At 42.5% G+C, this 20,327-nt stretch overlaps 1 protein-coding gene across 4 annotated transcripts in view; it reads left to right on the plus strand.

Annotated features, from left to right (window-relative positions):
- DGKG (diacylglycerol kinase gamma) overlaps positions 1-20,327 on the plus strand; it is a 226,452-nt gene that overhangs the window by 63,175 nt on the left and 142,950 nt on the right. For all 4 annotated transcript variants that reach the window (XM_059888290.1, XM_024995253.2, XM_024995255.2 and 1 more), the window contains exons 3-5: positions 3,515-3,591; positions 11,574-11,739; positions 12,269-12,331. In XM_059888290.1, the coding sequence (XP_059744273.1) occupies positions 3,515-3,591; positions 11,574-11,739; positions 12,269-12,331 (306 nt within the window). The remainder of the gene's footprint in view (positions 1-3,514; positions 3,592-11,573; positions 11,740-12,268; positions 12,332-20,327) is intronic.

Below are 20,327 nucleotides of genomic sequence, written 5' to 3' on the forward strand. Positions count from 1 at the left end.
GTTATATTGTGGAGATTTAAATAAAATGCATGAATTGACTAGGACAGTGCTTAGCACATAGCCGGTACTCAAAATAGGAGTTGTTATAGAAAAGAGCTGTGGACGTGGCCCTGCTTTGCACACTCAGAAATGGAGCTCTGTCTCCTGCGTCTGGAGGGGGTCTCACCGCACAGGCATGGATGGGGCGGTCTCTACTGAGGCTGTGCTCTCGCACCCTCAGGTACACGTGGCACCTGAAGTAAGATCAAGGAATGCTCTGAAGAAGCCCCTCGTTGTGCTCAACTGTCTTCAGACAAACAAGATGGCGCAGTGCCCACTTATTCCTCAGGGAAAGAGAAACCCAGCCCTGAAATCTGTTGAGAAGGAAATAACGTATCAAAGACCACCAAGGAGAAAGTAATGGGTCTCAAGTTTGAGAATTAGATTTTTTCCCTTTTTTGTTTTTGTTTTTTTTTTTGAAATGGAATTGTTTCCCTTAAAAAAAAAAAAAAGGAATTGTTTGATGCTCTGAACTCATAAAAACCTATAAAGGAGATTGATGTAAATGTATGGTGAGAAACACCTCTCATGGAAATTCAGGAGCCAGCAATCTCTTGGATTGCTTTTTTCTATTTAATTTGAGGCTAGTGGTCAAAGAATGAACATGCTTCCATCTGTTTACTTGAATGTGTACATATGATGAATACATGTGTGTATATGTTTGTACATAAGATAAATATATACACCTATGTATATATAGGGGCTTCCCTTGTAGCTCAGTCAGTAAAGAATCTGCCTGTAATGCAGGAGACCTGGGTTCAATTCCAGGGTCAGGAAGATCCCCTGGAGAAGGAAATGGCAACCCACTCCAGTATTCTTGGCTGGAGAATCTCCATGGACAGAGGAGCCTGGGAGGCTATAGTCCAAGGGGTCACAAGAGTCAGACACGACTTAGCGGCTAAACCACCACCACCACATGTGTATATAAATGTGCATATCATACATTTAAGGATAAAGCAGGATTAGCTCAATAGCACTTGAGAACCAAACAATTTCTGCGAGAATGAACTGGGGAATCTCTAAAGTGTGGTAATAACATGAAAAATTCAAGTGAAATCACTCCCTTGGTTCTCAATCAAAATGCTGTCTCTATGTTACTTTTGCAGAAGCCACAACCAGGAAGACTCAGTCTCCAAATTTTTCATTTTTTAAAAAATGTGTCTACTCTGGCTGAGCTGAAAATCTCCCATTGAAATTGATTCCTAAATATAGTGTTTGCCCCAAATATTTAAGCTACTCCTAGAGTAATTTGAGTACAATGCATACGTGCCCTTAACTGAGATCTGACCTAATACTAACCTCTCTTCCATTCTGTTGCCTGAGTGACTTTTAACGAACAGACCTGGTTCTGCTACTCTACTTCTGAAAAAGTTTTTAACAATTTGAAATCAATGTCCTTAAGTCGGCATTCAGTACCCCCACAAATCTGGCTCTGACTACTCTCTGGTTCTAACTTTGCCTAAAGGTCCTGTAATGCTCATCTATCTCCATATCTTGGTTCACCCTGTCTCTTCTAAGAATACCCTGCCTGCTTCATGTCTACCTTTCAAAACCTTATTTTTTATAGCCCATTTCAAATGCCACCTCCTTCACAGGCCATCCCCAGTCCCCACCCTAACCCTACGCCATCCTAGCTTACTTCTTCCCTGTTCATTTTACTTCTTACCCACTCGGTGCTTCCTTGAGCTTCATATCATTATCGCAGCATTAATTACATATTGTGATGTAATTACACTTGTGTATTAATTACATTTGTGTTAGCAAATGTTTGGGAAGTACTAGTGAATAGTGCTTAAGGAAAAGTAATATAGACTTTTGAACCAGACTAGACCTGAGTCAAAACCCTGACTCTTAGGTAGGTCACTTAACGTTTCTAAATTTCAGTTTCCTTCATCTGTCAACCGAAGAAAATATTACCAAGTTTGCACAGGTTGGTAGGGGAGAGTATATGAGAATGTGTAGTAAAGGTCTTTAATAAGGCATCACTATTATTACCGCAGTTATTCAGATCCTGTCCCCAACTAGTTCATCAACAGTACCTAGCAGTGTCTTACCCTCCATAGTGTTTTCTGAATTGAGTGGAAGCAGCCCAAACTGATGGCATCTGTTGCCTGGATCTTACTGAGCTATTAGTTTTCCAACATCTGTTTTGAATTTCAGAGAGAAATGTCCATTTTTAGGCAACAGCAGCATTTTCCTGTGGCATTTCAATTTGTCTCAATCCTGAAATGATTAGAACTTGTGCTTGATTGAATCCAAGTCAGCAAAGTCATGAAGAACAGCCCAGCACAGGCATATCTACTTTACATGGGCCTAAGAAAGCATAACCCTCTATACAAAGAGCCCAAATGCCAAGGAATCCCACGTCAGCGTTTAATGACATTGCCCTTTGTTCAGATGCTTAAATTGCGGCAGTAATGGAGCTTGAAAAGCTGTTACTTATTCACAATACTGTGAGAGGGAGAACCCAGAAATTCTGGTTTTCTTTGATGTCTAGAGTACTGGTAACTACACAGGATGCACTCAGGATGTAACAATTATTGATTGTCTTTTCTTGACTCCAAAGTCCCTTATAAAAGAAAAGCCACCATTTTCTCTTGTAGTTTCTAAATGACTTCCTGTGGAAAGCAGAATTTTTCCAAACTACATGCGTATGAAGCCTGCCTCTGTTTCAGCACCAAGGACAGAACCTTGCCAGGCTTGATGCCCACCCATCCATTTAATTAACATTTTAAATGCTTTAAAATTTCTGCTCAGATATTTATTTGATCATCTAATGTATTATTCTTCTGAGCACTAATAATGTGTCAGTTGGTATGATATACAAAGACTTACAGCTCTGAAGGTAGAACCAGGCAAAAGATGGGCAAGTTAATAACTATAGCACTATATGACAAGTGCTGTTACACAGTTATGTGCAAGTCATGTGGGAGCCAGAGGAGGGAGTGATTGACTGACTAGTAAAATAAGGCTTTTCAAGGGAGTCAACATTTCAGCTGGCTACTGAGAATTGAGTGAAGTTTGCCATGCAGAAAAGAGACTCCATGAAAGAGTACACAGTGTGTTCAGAAATTTCTAGACATGTGATTTGACATGGCTGGAAAATGGAGTGAATGAATGGTTAAAGTAAGAGATAAGGAGTAGGCTGGATCAGATCACCAAGTACGTGTATATGGGCAAAGGGAGTTAAGCTTTATCCTGGAAAATTAAGAACCATTTAAAGGTTTTGAGCAGAGACATGATCTAATCAAATTTGTGTTTTAGAAAGATAGTTCATACAGCAAGACTGAAAATGTACTGAAAAAAAAAAAAAGAACTGAGAGGGCAGAAAGGCAGATAAAGGTGACATTCTTCCATGTGGTTCTGGAAATGAGGGGCTGCTCCATCATAACCAGCATTACACATGAAGGATTGACTTGGCCTAGCTCCCATTTGCTGTTTACCAATGTTTCACATATGGGTTATATCTTTCCAGATTCTTCCAAGAAGATAAAGTATGTCTTGGCTGAATTTAATGAGGGTGGGAGCCTCAAACAATATGGCCCACATGAGGTAAGAACATTTTCATTTCAAGCCTTTAAAAACCCCATATTCTAGCCTTTCCATAATTTGTTCAAAGTTTAGCTCACTGTGAAGAATTTGCTTCTCAACACATTTTCTCCCAAGTTTCATTGATGCCATTGATGCTACCTGGAGTTATATGTTCCCCAAGTCCATATCCTGGTGGTTCAGATGGTAAAGCATCTGCCTACAATTCAGGAAACCTGGGTTCAGTCCCTGGGTCAGGAAGATTCCCTGGAGAAGGAAATGGCAACCCACTCCAGTACTCTTGCCTGGAAAATCCCATGGACGGAGGAGCCTGGTGGGCTACAGTCCATGGGGTCTTAAAGAGTCAGACACAACTGAGCAACTTCACTCTCTCACGACCTCACAAGTCCATTCACCCTTTCAGCGTCTCTTCTCTCCTCAGATCTCTTATCCTCCTCCCCTCCTCAATTCCCAGTCATCGAATGTTTTCTACATCACTGAGAAAATAGAAACAATCAGAAGAACTCGTCCCCAAGATACTCAACTTATGTGCCCACCTAGCTATACTGTTTCTCCTGTAACTGGGTCAACTCTCCATGCTCTGATCTCATCTCAGCCCCTCACTTGTACACTCAGTCCCATCCTCTTTGGCCCACTGACGGGCCTTGCTTCAGCAACATATTTCTCTCTCGCTCTCACTCTGTCTCTTCCCATCAGTTTTCTCTAAATATTAGATCTGTCCCATCAACAAATAAACATACTGCTATTTCTCCTATATTAAAAAAAAAAAAAAACTCCTCTGACTCCACTTCTCCCTGCATCTACCGCTTTGTCTCTCTCCTATCCTTTATCACAAATAAGCTGTTCAAAAGATGTGTCTATACTCATTGCTTCCAATTTCTCTTTTTCCCACTTTTCTGAAAGTTCTTCAATCAGCATGTAGCCAACCACTAGTTGAGACAGCCAAGAACCTCCATGTGGCTATACTCAAGTCACTTTACTCAACAGCATTGGACATAATTAGTCAAATCCTCCACTACTTTTTTCACTTGGTTTTCAGGACACTACACTCTCCTGATTTTTCTCTTACCCCTTTACTTGACATTTCCACTTGAAAATCAAATAGGAATATGAAACTTAACATAAGCTAACTGAGCTTTTTCATCTTCCTCTATAAAACCTGTTTTTCCAGCAGTCTTTCCCATTTCAGTAAACGACAGCTCCACATTTCAAGTTATTCAGCCTTAAACTATGGAGTCATCATTGAATTTTCTCTTTTCTGCTTTCCTCACATCTCTCAGCTAATTTATCAGCAACTCCATCACTTCTACCTTCAAAATACACCCAAATTCCAGACACATCCCACTACATGCTCTGCTACCACCCTGACCTGCGTCAGCAGTCTCCTCATTGGGCTCCTTGTTTTTGCTCTTGACCTTGAAAATCTATTCTTCACACACATACTGAGCAGTCTGTTAAAACTGAAGTCAGATCATATCACTGCCCTGTTCCACAATCTCTTCTGGTCTGCCCATCTGCTACTAGAGTCAAAAATCAAGGTCATTACAATCTGCACCCCTATCCTACTCTCAGACCTCATCTCCTGCTAATCTTCTTCTCATTTTTTCCCAGCCTTATTAGCCTCTTTGATGCCATCAAACAAGTGAAGGTCACTTTAACTGTAATATCTGTGCCTTTGCTCCGGCCTCTTCCTGCTGTGTTCCTCCCCTAGCTTTTCATATCATTCATTCCTTCACCTCCTGCAAGTGTTTGCTCAAATCACCTTCTCAGTGGATGTCACATTCTCTATCTAAAATGTTAAGCCTTACTTTCCCTACATTTCATATCTTCCCACTCTGCCTTATGTTTCTCCTTGGTACTTCTCACCATCTGTCACACTATATAACTTAATTATTTAATTGCCTATCTCTTCCATTGGAATATTTTTGTTCACTGCTATGTCCTCAGTGCCCAGAAGAGTATCTGGCTCATAGCAGGCACCCAACAAACATTTGTTGAATGAATAAATGTATGCAAGACTTTTCTTACTTTCAAATTCAGCTCATGTAAAGTTTTCTGAGAGTCCAGGCACTGTGCTGGACACTGTAGAAGACATAAAGATGAGGAAGTACAGTTCCTGGCCTCCCTCCAGAATTACTTCCTACTGGCAGGGCCAAGTTTGAGAGCCATGACCCTGGAGTCACAGGATCTTAGTTTAGACTCCTACCTTTGCTACAAACCAGCAATGTGACCTTGAATATTTCACCTGCTTGAGCCTCAATTTCTTCATCTGTGAACTGAAGATAATAACAACCAAAAAGAAAGACCTTGAAGTTTACAGTTGAGTGGACTACATAAGATGATTTCTGAAAAATGTCTAAGACTTTAAGGACACTGAAAATAGTGCCTATTATTATTCCCCTTCTGTTCCCTTTCCTCAGAATGTTTTAAACTCAACTCCCTCTTCCCTGGTCCTGGGTCTTTTTATGAGGGCTAATTGCAGAAAAGCTACTGATCATCAGGACAAACTTGGGAGGAGGCTGGCCACTTATTTATTCATGTTGTCATCCTTCCAGTAGACCTTGAGTCGGTTCCTTCTCTGCTGGGTCCTAGGAAAGAGTCAACAGAGCCCATACCCTAGGGGCACACCTGAGAGGTGCTTTGGATAAAATGCATAAACCACCTGAGAGTAAAGCAGAAAGAGGATTGCCAGAACAGGGACCAGACTGAAAATGCACCATTGCAAAGAACATCCCTGAGGACAAACCATGCAGAAAGGATGCCAGAGGCAGCAAAGACCTTGCAGCCCCAGTTGCCACCCCCACCTCCAAAAACATAGGAACAAAGACCAGTGGGGGGTGGTGTGAAACAGTTTGGTCAGGGCTGCAGAGGGTGTGAAGGCCACAGGAGCTTACAGAAGCAGGGAGCAGCTTGGCTGCTATGAGCTTGCTGCCACCCCCGCCTCCATCAGGCTGCCCACCCCCCGCTCTTTATACCCTGGCATTTCTGTGTCCCAGGGGAGCTCCATCACTCTGATTTCATTCTCTCTCACAGTGTGGCTGGCTTCAAGTAGGTATAATGTGCCAGCACGGGGTTCAGAAACAAGGGTTTGAATTCTCTTGAGCTTGATGGCTTACTGCTGCTGAAATGTCTCAACGAGCAGTGAGTTAGCTGTTGGAAGGGGCAGGCTGCTTAGGAAAGCGAGGCCAGAAAGGAAAGTTTGTAGAGTGGCTGCATGTGGCCATGATAAGCATACCCTTGCCCGCTGGCACCACGTGATTCTCTGGAGAACAGAGTGCCACTGAAGACTCAAGAAAGTAGACAGAAACAGTGAAGCCAAAAAGATAGGGGGACCTGGTAGCATCTTAGCACGAAGCACAGCTCTGCCTCTTGCTTGAGCAAGTTATGTTTCCAGAATTATTTTTTCATCCACCGCATGACAGTAACAGTACCATCTCATATGGTTGTTTCAAGACTTAAGCAAGACAGTGATCAACAGACTCTTCATCTCGTTCTCTTTCCTTTTTAGCCTGTAGAAGAATTAACAATTGCTTAGCTAGTTTCCACATGAAAGTCACACTTTATGGGGAAAAAGAAAAAAAAGTCTGAGCAATGGCAGTGTCTAAGATATTACTCAGGGCTCTGAGAATTGCCAGTGTGCTGCACAGCGGTTGGTTATCTGCTTTGAGCAACGTACCAGCCACTTCCTACCCATCACACAATAACCAGGCAGCTACCCTGAACCTGGTCTGTACTGATAAAAAAACGTATTCTTTTGCAACCCAGATGTCACTAAAAGTGGCCCCTAGTCACATCTCTTTGCCTGTTGAACTTGAGGTGCTTAGAGGGACTGGCAGGGAGCAGGATGTCAGCCCCGGGGCCTGGACAGATAAAATGGCAGGAGCACTGGACCAGGAGTCGGAAGATGAGGCTTCTGGTTTCACTTTGCTGTGAAATGGCTGAGGCAGATTAACTTCCAGAGTCTTGGTGATGTAAGGCGATCAAGTCCACTCTGAGCTCTTCTGATGTGAATGCTCTGTGTTTCTGTGCCTGTTTTGTACCACTTTGTTCCCCAGGACAGGGCCATCAGTGATTGAACATGTGCTCAGTCATAACTGTTTCCTAAGTTCTAACAGTTTGTTGGTTTTTCTTCTATGGCACTCACCACTGTTGACCCTGTATTAGAATTATTTCAGTACCTTTACCACTGAGTCTCTTAAAAGTATGGACTCATGCCTAATTCACCAGTGTGTTCCACATTGGTGCCTAGCACTCTGTCTTGTACCTGGGAGACTCAGTACATATATATTGATTGAAAAGACCCCACAGTAATTGATGACAGCAAGTATACCAACTAGAGACCCAACATCCATTAAAATACTATTAGGAAATACCATGATAGGTGGTGTGGGGGATACAAAGATGGTATAAGACAAATCCCTACCTTTTAGCGTGTGTGTCATGAACAACTATAGGGTAGCAATGTGAGCGTCGCAAGTCAGGAACCAAGGTGGAAAAGTAGAGCAATTCAGGCACAAGAGATCATACTAGGCTTTCTGGAAGAGGTGGCATCTGAGTTGGGCCAAGAAAGTAGTTCATGTAAGTACATGAAAGCCTGGCCAGGAAAGAACACAGAGATCAGTGTGTAGAGGTACACGTAGAGAATCAGAGGAGAAAAGACCAGAATGGTCTCCGAGCTTGGAGTGGCTACAAACCTAGGTTGGAGTGGGATTATAGTAGAGCTTTGAATCCCAAAGTACTCAAGGAGTGAACAGGATGATCCACTGGACTGCAGCAATTCTGCATATTAGATCTTCTATTTACATCAATTTTTTTCTAATTTCTTTGTCTTTTATAATGTATAGTAGAGGAGCACAGTAACATGTATACAATGTGTAAGTGAAGATAAATGGGAGTGTATGTTTGAAAATCTTAACAGAAGGGCACATGATTTTAAAAGTTTGCAGACAAGTGATCTCAACTCTCCCATGGGTAATTAGAAGCTGAGGAAAGTTTTTGAGTTGGGAAGCAATCTGATCAGAATTGAGCTTTGGGAAGATCAACCTGGCAAGGATGGGAAAGATGAGAGGGCTAACAGATGGAAGTGGAGGCAGAGAAGGCTTGGAGGGGCATTGCAGTGGCCCAGATGGGATACATGAAACCGGAGTCTGAAACCAGGAATGTGAGGGCCTTCAACATTCCTTGTCAGGTTGGTGGCAGATGGGCCATGGATACAAAAAAGACCTGGATATGACAGAAGTTGCAAAAGAACAGCAGAAAGAAGGGAAGAGACAAGAATTGATCTCAGACAACTGGGAGTTCAAAGCTGAGCCTGGAATATTGAGAGGATAATGCTGCCATTGGCATTAACAGAAACTGCACAGTCAGGAGGCCTTCCCTTGTGGCACAGATGGTAAAGAATCTACCTGCAATGTGGGAGACCTAGGTTCAATCCCTGATTTGGGAAGATCCCCTGGAGGAGGGCATAGCAACCCATACCAGTATTCTTGCCTGGAGAATCCCCATGGACAGAGGAGCCTGATGGGCTATGGTCCACAGGGTCACAAAGAATCAGACAGGCCTGAGCAACTAAGCACAGCACAGCAGCACAGTCAGGAAGAGGAGCCAGTTTAAGAAAGAACCTAATAGCAGTTTACAGCTTGAGATCTTCTGGTCCAGCCCTACATAGTTTGCTGAAGAAAAACCCAAGGAGGAAAATGTGGTGGACCTTAGATTAGTCACAAGTTCTCCTGAATCTTACATTGGTCTTGTTTGAAGATCTTCCAGTTTTGGTTTTTTAAGAGCATTATGTAAGACTTCAACTGAATTTCATTTTTATTAAATCATTTAGTACACTCGATTTTCCAGAAATATTTTATGCTGATAGTTTTCAATTTGAGGCCAACCCCAAAAAAGTTAACAGAACATTTTGGAGCTCAAAGCTATATTGTCAAATAGTACTTGTTGATTAAAATGTGCAAAAGAAGGACAATGCAAAAAAAAAAAAAGCCTTTTAAAATAAATTAATAATAAAGATGAGAAAATCTAAAAAAATATAATTGGATTTGTAACCCTCAAGAGAGGAGATTCGGAGGTAATGCACTGGAATCCAAATTGAATGGGTTAAGGAGGTGAGGAGAAGTGTGAAGGGGAAGGGAAGAAGCACAGGCTAGTAGCTCAAGCCACCAATAATTTCTTTGGAAGAGTGATCTGAACATGTTCACAGGTAGAGAAGCAGGTGCTGGGATACGCCATAAGAGGCAGAGAAGGTAAAATCCAGGGTCACATTGGGTGGGTTCCATTTGAAAAGTAGGAGAAGATTTTGCCATTGTGAACTAGGAAAATGGCAGAGGATGTGCAAGGAAGAGACATTCTGAAGTGTTGAGGTAGTGGAGACAGGACAGAAAGAGTATAAAATTCAGGAAAGGCAGAGAGAGAGAGATGGAGACTGAGAGCTATCCCAGAAATGTGAGCCCACCATTTGCTTGGAAATCCTTCCTCTGGTAAGAGCCTTCATTATCCTCTGTCCAACCAAATCAGGCTTCCTCCACTCTGCCAGGGAGATATTTGAACTGCCCACCCTGAAGCTAAAGAGAAGCCACCTTGCAAGCACCCTTCCAGTGTGGTCCAAAGAGTGTTGCTTGTTTTAAGGACCAAGACTTAGTATCACAAACCTGATGCTGCATGTGCCAGCCAGCTCCTGGTTCTGGGAAGACTCTCAGATCTTCCAGAAGAGACAAGGGGTTAAATGCTATTCACATTTTCAGGGAGAGCCAAGTAGCCTCCCAAAAAGGGATTTTTATCTCTATTGTTCACAAAAGCCTGCACAGCGGATCTTGGAGCAGCACTTCCTCAGATGATTTCCAGGAGCATCTGCCGATTTGATGAAAAATCTGATGCCATCAAAACCCAAGCCAGTGATGACTCACTGCGCGCTGCTGTTGTCGGGTGTTTGCTGAGAGCAGCAGCTCTTTCTGGCAGTGCTCCCAACCTGGGACCAGAAGCCAGGCAGCACTGGGCAACATACAGCAAGGAGAGGTGCTCATCTGGGGCATGTTTCTTGGTTCCACCTTCTGTCCTTGGCATCCTGTTCTTCTCTCCTGGAGCCTTAAACCTTCACAAGGACATGTTTTGAGAACAACTAAGCCAGACACACACCCTCCCCTGTTATCTTGAGGTTTCTCCAAAGAAGGTCAATTATGAAAGTAATGAAAGATGGAGCCTGTCCCCTTTTTATTTTCTGGGACCTGAATCCCAAGGAATCACATCCCTCACAGTATAAGCGGAAAATTGACATACCACAGAAGAGCAATTGCTTTCCATTGTGTTTTCAACTACATCCTTCTTCATCTTTTTTTAATTGAAGTACATCTGATTTATGACATTATATTATTGTCATGTGTGCAGCATAGTGATTCAATATTTTTATAGGTTATGCTCCATTTAAAGTTATTACAGAATAATGGTTGTGTTTCCCTGTGCTATACAATATATCCTTGTTGCTTATTTATTTTATACATAGTAGTTTGAACCTCTTAATCCCATGCCCCTGTCTTGCCCTCCCCACTTCCCTCTCCCCTCTCTCCTCGTCTTCATCTTAACTAGGACTCCAGGGCACTGACCTAGCCCTGCTCATTAGAGTCAAGACCCTCATGTGGGGCTGGACTCAAGCAGAGCCCTCATTCCCAGGGCTCACTCTCCATTGCCCCCTTTTCTGCCTAAACTTAGACAAGTCTTGTTACCAAAGCCTGCTGTGGTTTCGTGTCCTACCAAGCCCCAACATGTAACCACCAGTTTTTTCTCTTACTTACATCCTACCCCTGCTCCTGTACCTGTCACTCTCTTTCACACGCTGAGCTTTCTCATTCCTGCCCCCAACAATCACTCCACTCCCTCCAACTTGCCTTTCCGCTGCCAGCTCCCCAATTCCTCCTTCTTCTCTCCCCACTCACTTCTCTGTCTTTCCATGTCTCTCCACTGACATTTCCCTCTTTATCCCTTCTCAGCCAATCAGCTATGATGTCTTCAAGCTGTTCATGAAGGCATACCTGGAGGTGGACCTTCCTCAGCCACTGAGCACACACCTCTTCCTGGCCTTCAGCCAGAAGCCCCGACAGAAGACCCCTGAGCACCCAAAGGAGGGAGCCAGCAACAGCGAGGCCAGTGGCGCAGGTACCTGGACCAGCATCCCCGAGACAGAAGGGAGATTTTGCAGCTCTGACCCACTTGCCACAGGCTCAGGCTGCATTCCCAGAGGATCCCTTGTGCGTGCTAACTTCACTATGGCGGGGAGGAGGGAATGCGGATCAAGGAATCAGGACTCCTGCCCTCTCAGGAAGTCCTGTCTGACAGATCTCTCATAATGCCTGCCACTCAGAATCAGAGAAGAGGGTGGGGAATAGGAGGCATAACATAATGTATGGCAGTGGGGGTGGGTCTTCCACAAAAGTTGCCAGTTCCTGGGGAGCGCAGTCAGCTTGTGTGCCCTGAGGGTGTTAGCGCGGGGAAGGTGTGGTGACTGCCTTTCTGGAGTTTGGGCTATAGCAGGGAAGACACAGCCAACTCCTATAAGTGAGCATGAATCCAGCAGACACCAGAGACACTGGTATACCCCAAGAGATCCAGACTTTGTGGGGTCTCCTACCTCCCAAAAAACCTAGAGGACAGGGGCTGATCATGATATCTTCTTTTTATTCCCCAGATTCCGACATACAGAATGCAGATAATGCTGCCAAAGCAGATGAAGCTTGTGCCCCTGATATGGGTGAGTCTTTGGGGGAGGAGTGGGCAGAACCTCATTCCTGGGGGGCAAGGGTAAATCTGACTAGCAATTTTGTCTCCATGTAACAGTATACCCTTGAAAAGTTCTCATCTACTCAGAAGGGCAGGTCAGGACTTCCGACAGCTCATTAGATGTTTACTTCTGATGGATCTGCCTAGCCAAAGGGTTGCGGGGGAAGGAGAATGCATAGGGGTTTGGGAGAAGGGGAGCAGAGAAAGAGAGACAGCCAGAGAGTGTGTGTGAAGTGGCTATAGGGCTGAGGTGGAGATGACTCTCTCATGGAATGGCTAAGAGGGCGTAGGGTGAGAAGGCGAGAACAGGCTTGGTTGATTTCCAACAATATTTGCATGCACGTGTTTGAACAAGTGGAGAGAAGCAAGAGAAAGCCGGCTAACATTGTTTTGACGATCCATTTGCCAGGCACCTACTTTTATTGCATGTTTCACCTCAGCCTTTGTAATCACGCCACTTCACACACTGAACTGAGGCGTTAAGAGATTCCATACCACTGTGTGACTGTGGACCTAGAGATTCAACCCAGGATTGTTCAGACCCCAAGCTGCTGCTCTTTCCTACACCGAGAGAGGAAGCAATGGTCTCTCCTGAGATGCCTAGACTAAGGTTTGTCTCCACATAAAGGCACCAGTCTGCTTAGGTCCTAAGGCAATGATCAAGGCTGTGCTCCTCGTGGGGCCACTGTCATCATGCCTGGCTGTCTGTGCACCGGCTCTTGGGTCATGATTGATGGAGAATCTTCCCTGGCACATTTATCAAAGGGAGGCCGTTCCTCCATTGACAGTCACGGTCCCAAGGGCAGAAGCTCCTAGGAAAGAAAATATTATCCTCCTTGACCTCTGTTCTAAGATATAATACAAATTTCCTGGGTACAATCAATTCAAGCTGGGTCAGACAATAAGACTATTGGCTAAGAATCTGGACTTCAGAGGTAGAGTTCTTGGGGTTGAGGCCAAGCTCTGACAATATCTATCTCTATGACCTTGGGTATGTTTGGATCATGTCTCTGGGCCTCAGTTTCCCCATCTGTAACATGAGATGACACTAAGTGTTAATACAGAGGTTAAGTGAGTTATGTGTATAAGATGCTTACAATAGTGCCTGGAACAGAGCAAATGTTCAGCAATTATCATTCAGGCCACCCTCCAGAAGTCACCCTATTCTCAATTCATTGTGTCTGTCAGAATCTCTTTCAGTCTATACCCTCAGTCTCCAAATGTATCCACTGGGCATCCCCTTTTCATGAAAGGACCCTCAGGGACTGTCTCCTTCCCAGGTTGCTTTTGGACTAAGGGAGACAGACCTCTTTTCCTTTGCATGATTGTTTGGAAAAGATTGATACACATTGGTGAACTCCAGCTCTTAAGATGTGCCCAACAGATAAAGAATGCAGTTTTAATGTATCTCTCTACTTACCTACCTACCTAGCTATAGTCCATGGGGTCACAAAGGGTCAGAGACACAACTGAGTGACTAATACTTTCAAACCTACCTCTATATCTATCTATCTAAATACATACATACCTGGCAGGATAGATTAAAGATAACACAGAATGAGAACTGACTGTAACAGGGACCTAGGATGAGAGAATTTCTTTAAGCCGATGCTGGATGTAGGTCTGATCTTTTTTTCTGGTCATGGCAAAAAGGGCAGCTAGAGGATTATAGAAGTTTCAGTGTGTCACTGAAGGACTGATGAGATCAAACACTCACTCCAGATGGAAAGCAGAACATGGTTGGGAAAGGAGACTTGCCTCTGGATCATAAACTAATCAAATTCCAGGCTTCTCCTAGAGCTTCAGAAAGCAAAATTCAAAGCCTCGCTGCCTCCCCGAGGTCTTCACGGCCAGTAGCAGGGCACGACTACAAAGTTTAGGCTCACCCACTCCTCTGCCCAGCATCTCACTCAGGCATGCTAGGTCCAGAGCCCACTGGTCAGAATGGATAGGTCATAAATAAATCTTAAATCTTATGTGTAATAGAGCATTTTATGACATAAATCATTCTATTCTGTGGTAGAAAGAAAAGCGTCAAACTGGAAGCTTTGAGACTCTAAACTCTCAGCAAGAAAATCAACTGAGAAAGCTGTCTTCTTCTTTACCCAGACTCTTCGTCCAGAGATTTTCTTAGTCCAAGTATCAGGAACTTTAAGAGGAGCCTGAGAGAAGTTACATTCATTCCCTGAGGTTCCAGATTGTCTGGACAGGGTTTTGTTTCTGTGGCTGAAGTTTCTAAGAATTTAGTGAGGGTTGTCATTATGTGATATCTGACGATAACAGAGGTTGGCTGGCTTATTTGACCACCATGCTTATTTGCTATATTTGTATCATTTTGACTCTCATAGTAACTTCCAGAGGAAGTTCTTCTCCTGGAGAAGTGATTTGTCAGATACTGTTTTCCTCTGCAGAGAGAATACTAGCCTTCTGTGGTTCAGTCATGAAAGGACAGTTATCTGACTGCTGGCCCAGGGCAGTGTACAACATTTTTTCATCTTTTGAGACTTGAGATTTTAAGTAGCAAATTATTTTCCTGTTGGGCCACCTTCCACAAATGTCTTAATTAGATGCCCCTGTTCAGCAGAAACAAGAATGTAGGGACAGGTGGACACCACAGAGAGGGGCCTCTGCCAACAAGAAAGAGCCAAGTTCTGGAGTCACTTTAGATCAGGCCATCTGTTGAAAATTTCACCCTTTTCCTGGTGCCCCAGCAGAAGCCAGAGGAAGAAACTTAATTCTCATTTGATATGGCCTATGTAGACCTACCAGATCAAGCTCCAAGCTCAGTTCTACAACCACCCACTTTAATTATTCATTACTAGAACCAGGTGGGGGCATGGCTGGATCCATAAGCATAGCTGAGAGGGCCTTTCACCGAGTCCAGAGGTCAGCTCACGGCCTCGAGCAGCCTGTCCTTGTCAGAGTGTCAGCTCAGGAAAGGCCGATCTCACCCCTCCCTGAATGCCCAGGACAGAATGGGATACACAGCGTAAACTTCATTCTCCTGGTTTTTATTTGGTTCCTCAGGCAGTTGAGATGGTTCAGCAGCTTGGTCTACTGGAGTCTTAAGGAAAATCTCTCCATTTTTTAATTTAAAAGTAACACATTGTAAAGAAAAAAAAATTTTTTTAAGAGTATGGGAAAACGAAAGAAACAACAAAATCATCTAAATCTTCCAGTGCTGTCACACACACACACACACACACACACACACACACACACACACCCCTATCCTTGTAGGGGTCTTTTTTTTACATAATTTTTTTATATATCTGGAATTAGATTGTATATATATGATTTTGGATCCAGATTTTTCACTTAGCATTATATTCAAAAACATTTTTCATGTCATTCATAACTTTTGTTAAACATCAATTTTAATACAAGTCTGTCTTTTAACAGATGAGAAGACTGAGGTTGGGTATGGGGAGTAAGCCTACTTTTACAAGATCATACATCATTTAGCACAAACCCAGGTTTCTGCTTCTAGTCTGGTATTCTTTCCACATTGCCCAGCTGGAAGGCATGAAGTAATGGAGAGACTTAGAAAGAAGGGGGAACAAGTCAGCTCTGCCCAAGAACCATCACTAAGAAGAGAGTGTGATGTGGCATCTGGATGGAACCTCTGTGCTCTGGAAGAGGGTAGTCCCTGAGGGATGTGCTCAATGGCCATGGGTTAGGGGTACTTCATGTAAGGTAGCATGAGCAGGTGGGACACCACTGGGACCGCATGCCACTCAATCCTTCTGCACCCCAGCATTTCCACTGCTGGACTGAACAGTAGGCCAAACTGAGGACTTAAACAATGGCTCAAGATCCAGTCACAGCTCTGGTAACCAAAATGTCTTTGCAAAAGGATAATGTTAACATTTTTAACTGAAGTATGGTTGATTTATAACACTGTGTTAGTTTCAGGTGTATTCAGGTGTATAAAGTGATTCAGATGTATATTTTTTCAGATTATTTTCCATTATAGGTTATTACAAGATACTGGATATAGTTTCCTGTGAATGCATGTGTGCTAAGACACTTCAGTCGTGTCCAACTCCTTGCAACCTTATGGACTGTAGCCCACCAGGCTCCTATGTCCGTGGGCTTCTTCAAGCAAGAATACTGGAGTGGATTGCCATGCCCTCCTCCAGGGGATCTTCCCAACCCAGGGATGGAAACCACGTCTCTTAGGTCTCCTGCATCAGGTTCTTTGCCCATAGTTTTCTGTACTATACAGTAAATCATCATCGCTTACCTGTTTTACGTATGGTAGTGTATATCTCTTCATCCCATCTCCTATTTATTCCTCCTCCCACTCCCTGTATTATTTTTTAGATTCCGCAGATGAGTGATATCATATAATATTTCTCTTTCTCTGACTGACTGACTTCGCTTAGTATGATATTCTCTAGACCCACCCACATTGCTGCAAATAGTATTATTTCATTCTTTTTAAATGGCTGGATAATATTCCATTGTTTATATACAAACCACACCCTCTTTATCCATTCATCTGTTGATGGACACTTAGGTTGCTTCCACATCTTGGCTATTGTAAATAGTGTTGCTGTGAACATTGGGGTGTGTGTGTCATTTTGAATTAGAGTTTTTGTCTTTTCCCAGAAGTGGGATTGCTGTATCATGTGGTAGTTCTAGTTTTAGTTTTTTAAGGAACCTCCATACTGGTTTCCATAGTGGCTATAGCAATTTCCATTCCCACCAACAGTGTAGGAAGGTTCCTTTTTCCCCATATATTCTCCAGCATTTATTATTTGTACAATTTTTAATGATGACTCTTCTGACCAGTGTGAGGTGATACCTCATTGTGACTTTGATTTCATTTCTCTGGTAATTAGTGACATTGAGCTTTCATTTCATGTGCCTGTTGGCCGTCTATATGTTTTCTTTGGAGAAATATCTATTGAGGTCTTCTGTCCAATTTTTGATTGGGTTCTTTTCATATTAAATTGTATGAGCCATTTGTATATTTTGGGCTTCTCTGGTGGCTCAGACAGTAAAGAATCTGCTTGCAATGCAGGAGACCCAGGTTCAATCCCTGGGTCAGGAAGATCCCCTGGAGAAGAAAATGGCAACCCACTCCAGTATTCGTGCCTGGAGAATCCCATGGACAGAGGAGCCTGGCGGGCTACAATCCATGGGGTCACAAAAACTTGGACACGGACTGAGTGACTAACACACATTTGTCAAATATTTAAAATATTAACCTCTTGCTAGTTGCATCATCTGTCACTGACAGATGATTTTCTCCTGTTCTGTAAATCATCTTTTCATTTTGTTGATGGTTTCCTTTGCTGTGCAAAAACTTGTATGTTGATTATTATTTGATTTTAAGTTTATTTTTTCTTTTGCCTTGGAAAAATGATCTAAGAAAATACTGCTCTGATTTATGTCAGATAATGTTTTGCCTATGTTCTCTTCTAAGAGTTTTTATGGTGTCCTATTTTATATTTAGGTCTTTAAACCATTTTGAGTTTACTTTTGTATGTGGTGTGAGGGTGTATTCTAACTTCATTGATTTACATCTGGCTCTCCAGCTTTCCCAACACCATTTGCTAAAGAGACTATCTTTTCTCCACTGTATATTCTTCTGTTCTTTATTGAAGATTAATTAGCTTCAAGTTAAGTGAAGTGAAGTGAACTTGCTCAGTCATGTCTGACTCTTTGAGACCCCATGGACTGTAGCCTACCAGGCTCCTCAGTCCATGGGGTTTTCCAGGCAAGAATACTGGAGTGGGTTGCCATTTCCTTCTCCAGGAGATCTTCACAACCCAGAGATTGAACCCGGGTCTCCCTTATTGTAGGCAGACGCTTTACCGTCTGAACCACCAGGAAGTCCTTAAGCATATGGGTTTATCTGGGCGCTCTCTGTTCTGTTCCATTGATCTATATGTCTGTTCTTGTGCCAATACCATGATGTTTAGATTACTGTACCTCTAAAGTCCTGGAGGGTTATGCCTCCAGCTTTGCTCTATTTCCTTAGGATTGCTTTGGCAATTCTGGGTCTTTTGTGATTCCGTCTAAGTTTCACTACTATTTGTTCTAGTTCTGTAGAAAATGTCATGGGTAATTTGTTAAGGATCACATTAAATCTATAGATTGTGTGGGGTAGTGTGGTGATTTTAACAATATTAATTCTTCCAATCCAAGAGCATGGGGTATCTTTCCATTTCTTTGAATCATCTTTGGTTTCCTTTATCAATGTTTTATAATTCTTACCTCCTTTGTTAGATTTATTCCTAGGTTTTTAATTGTAATTTTAAATGGGATTTAAAAAATTTTTTCTCTTTCTGATATTTCATTTTTAGTGTAAAAAAAAAGCAACAAATTTTTTCTGTGTATTAATTTCACATCCTGCTACTTTACCAACTCAGAGAAGGCGATGGCACCCCACTCCAGTACTCTTGCCTGGAAAATCCCATGGACAGAAGAGCCTGGTGGGCTGCAGTCCATGGGGTCGCTAGGAGTCGGACACAGCTGAGCAACTTCACTTTATTTTTTCACTTTCATGTGTTGGAGAAGGAAATGGCAACCCACTCCGGTGTTCTTGCCTGGAGAATCCCAGGGACGGGGGAGCCTGGTTGGCTGCCGTCTGTGGGGTCACATGGACTGAAGTGACTTAGCAGCAGCAACTTTACCTTCATGTACTAGTTCTTATAGGTTTTGCATGAAGCCTTTAGTGTGCTCCATGTAGAGTATTGGGCTTCCCAGGTGGCTCAGTGGTAAAGAATCTGCCTGCCAATACATGAGGCTCAGGAGACATGGGTTTGATCCCTGGGTCAGGAAGATCCCCTAGAGAAGGAAATGGCAACCCACTCCAGTATTCTTGCCTGGGAAATCCCATGAACAGAGGAGCCGGGCAGGCTTCAGTCCATGGGGTTGCAAAAGAGTTGGACACGACTGACTTAACAACAGCAACAATGTAATAAAGTATTACATTATCTGCACATAATTTTGTTTTAAAACAGCTTTGTTGAGGTACAGTTGGCATAAAATGAATTATACACATTTAAAATGTACAGTTAATAAGGTTTTATGTCTATATTCATCAATAAAATCAGCACATACCAATATAATGAAGTTATTCATCGGGCTCAAAAATTTCCTTTATAGTCCCTTTTTCCCACCCTCCTTATATGTCCACTTCCATTTCTATACAGCCACTGATCTGCTTGTGGTCACTATAGACTAGATTGCATTTTCTAGATTTTATATGAATAGATTGATACTGTATGTACTTTTTCCCATCTGGCTTCTTTCATTCAGCATAATTTAAAAATTCATCCATGTTGTTCGGTATATCAATAATTAGCGTATTTTTATTGCTGACTAGTATTTTAGTATACACATAGATATTCCACAATTTGTTTATCCATTCATTTATCAATGGACATTTGGGTTATTTCCAGCTTTGGGCTATTAAAAATAAAATGAATATTCATATACAAGTCTTCATAGAGACAGCTTTCATTCCTTTTGAGTAAAGACCTGGAAGTAGAATGTTTAGGAGTATTATGTGGTCTTAATGACTTGACCTCTTTATTATTATGAAATGACTTTCTTTATCCCAAGTAATAGTCTTTGTTTTGAAATTTGTTTGATAAGTGTGAGTTGCTAAGTCATGTCCGACTCTTTGTAACCCAGTGAACCCACCAGGCTCCTCATAACTGATAAAACCACCTTAGTTAACTCGTGTTACCAGAGTATATCTTATTTCATTCTTTTAATGTATTTGTGTCTTTATATTTAAATTGACTTTCTTATAGGAAGTATGTTTTGGGGTCTTATTTTTTAATCCATTCTGATAATATCTGCCATTTAGAGTTTTAGAACATTTACATTTATTGTGATAATTGATGTAATTAGGTTTACAACTACTATATTGCTGTTTTCTTTTTTCCAATCTCTTCTTTTATTCCCATTTGCTCTTTTTTCTGAATACCTTTAAATTAATTGAA

Source organism: Bos taurus, chromosome 1 (assembly GCF_002263795.3).
Source record: "Bos taurus isolate L1 Dominette 01449 registration number 42190680 breed Hereford chromosome 1, ARS-UCD2.0, whole genome shotgun sequence".
Classification (NCBI taxonomy): Eukaryota; Metazoa; Chordata; class Mammalia; order Artiodactyla; family Bovidae; genus Bos; species Bos taurus.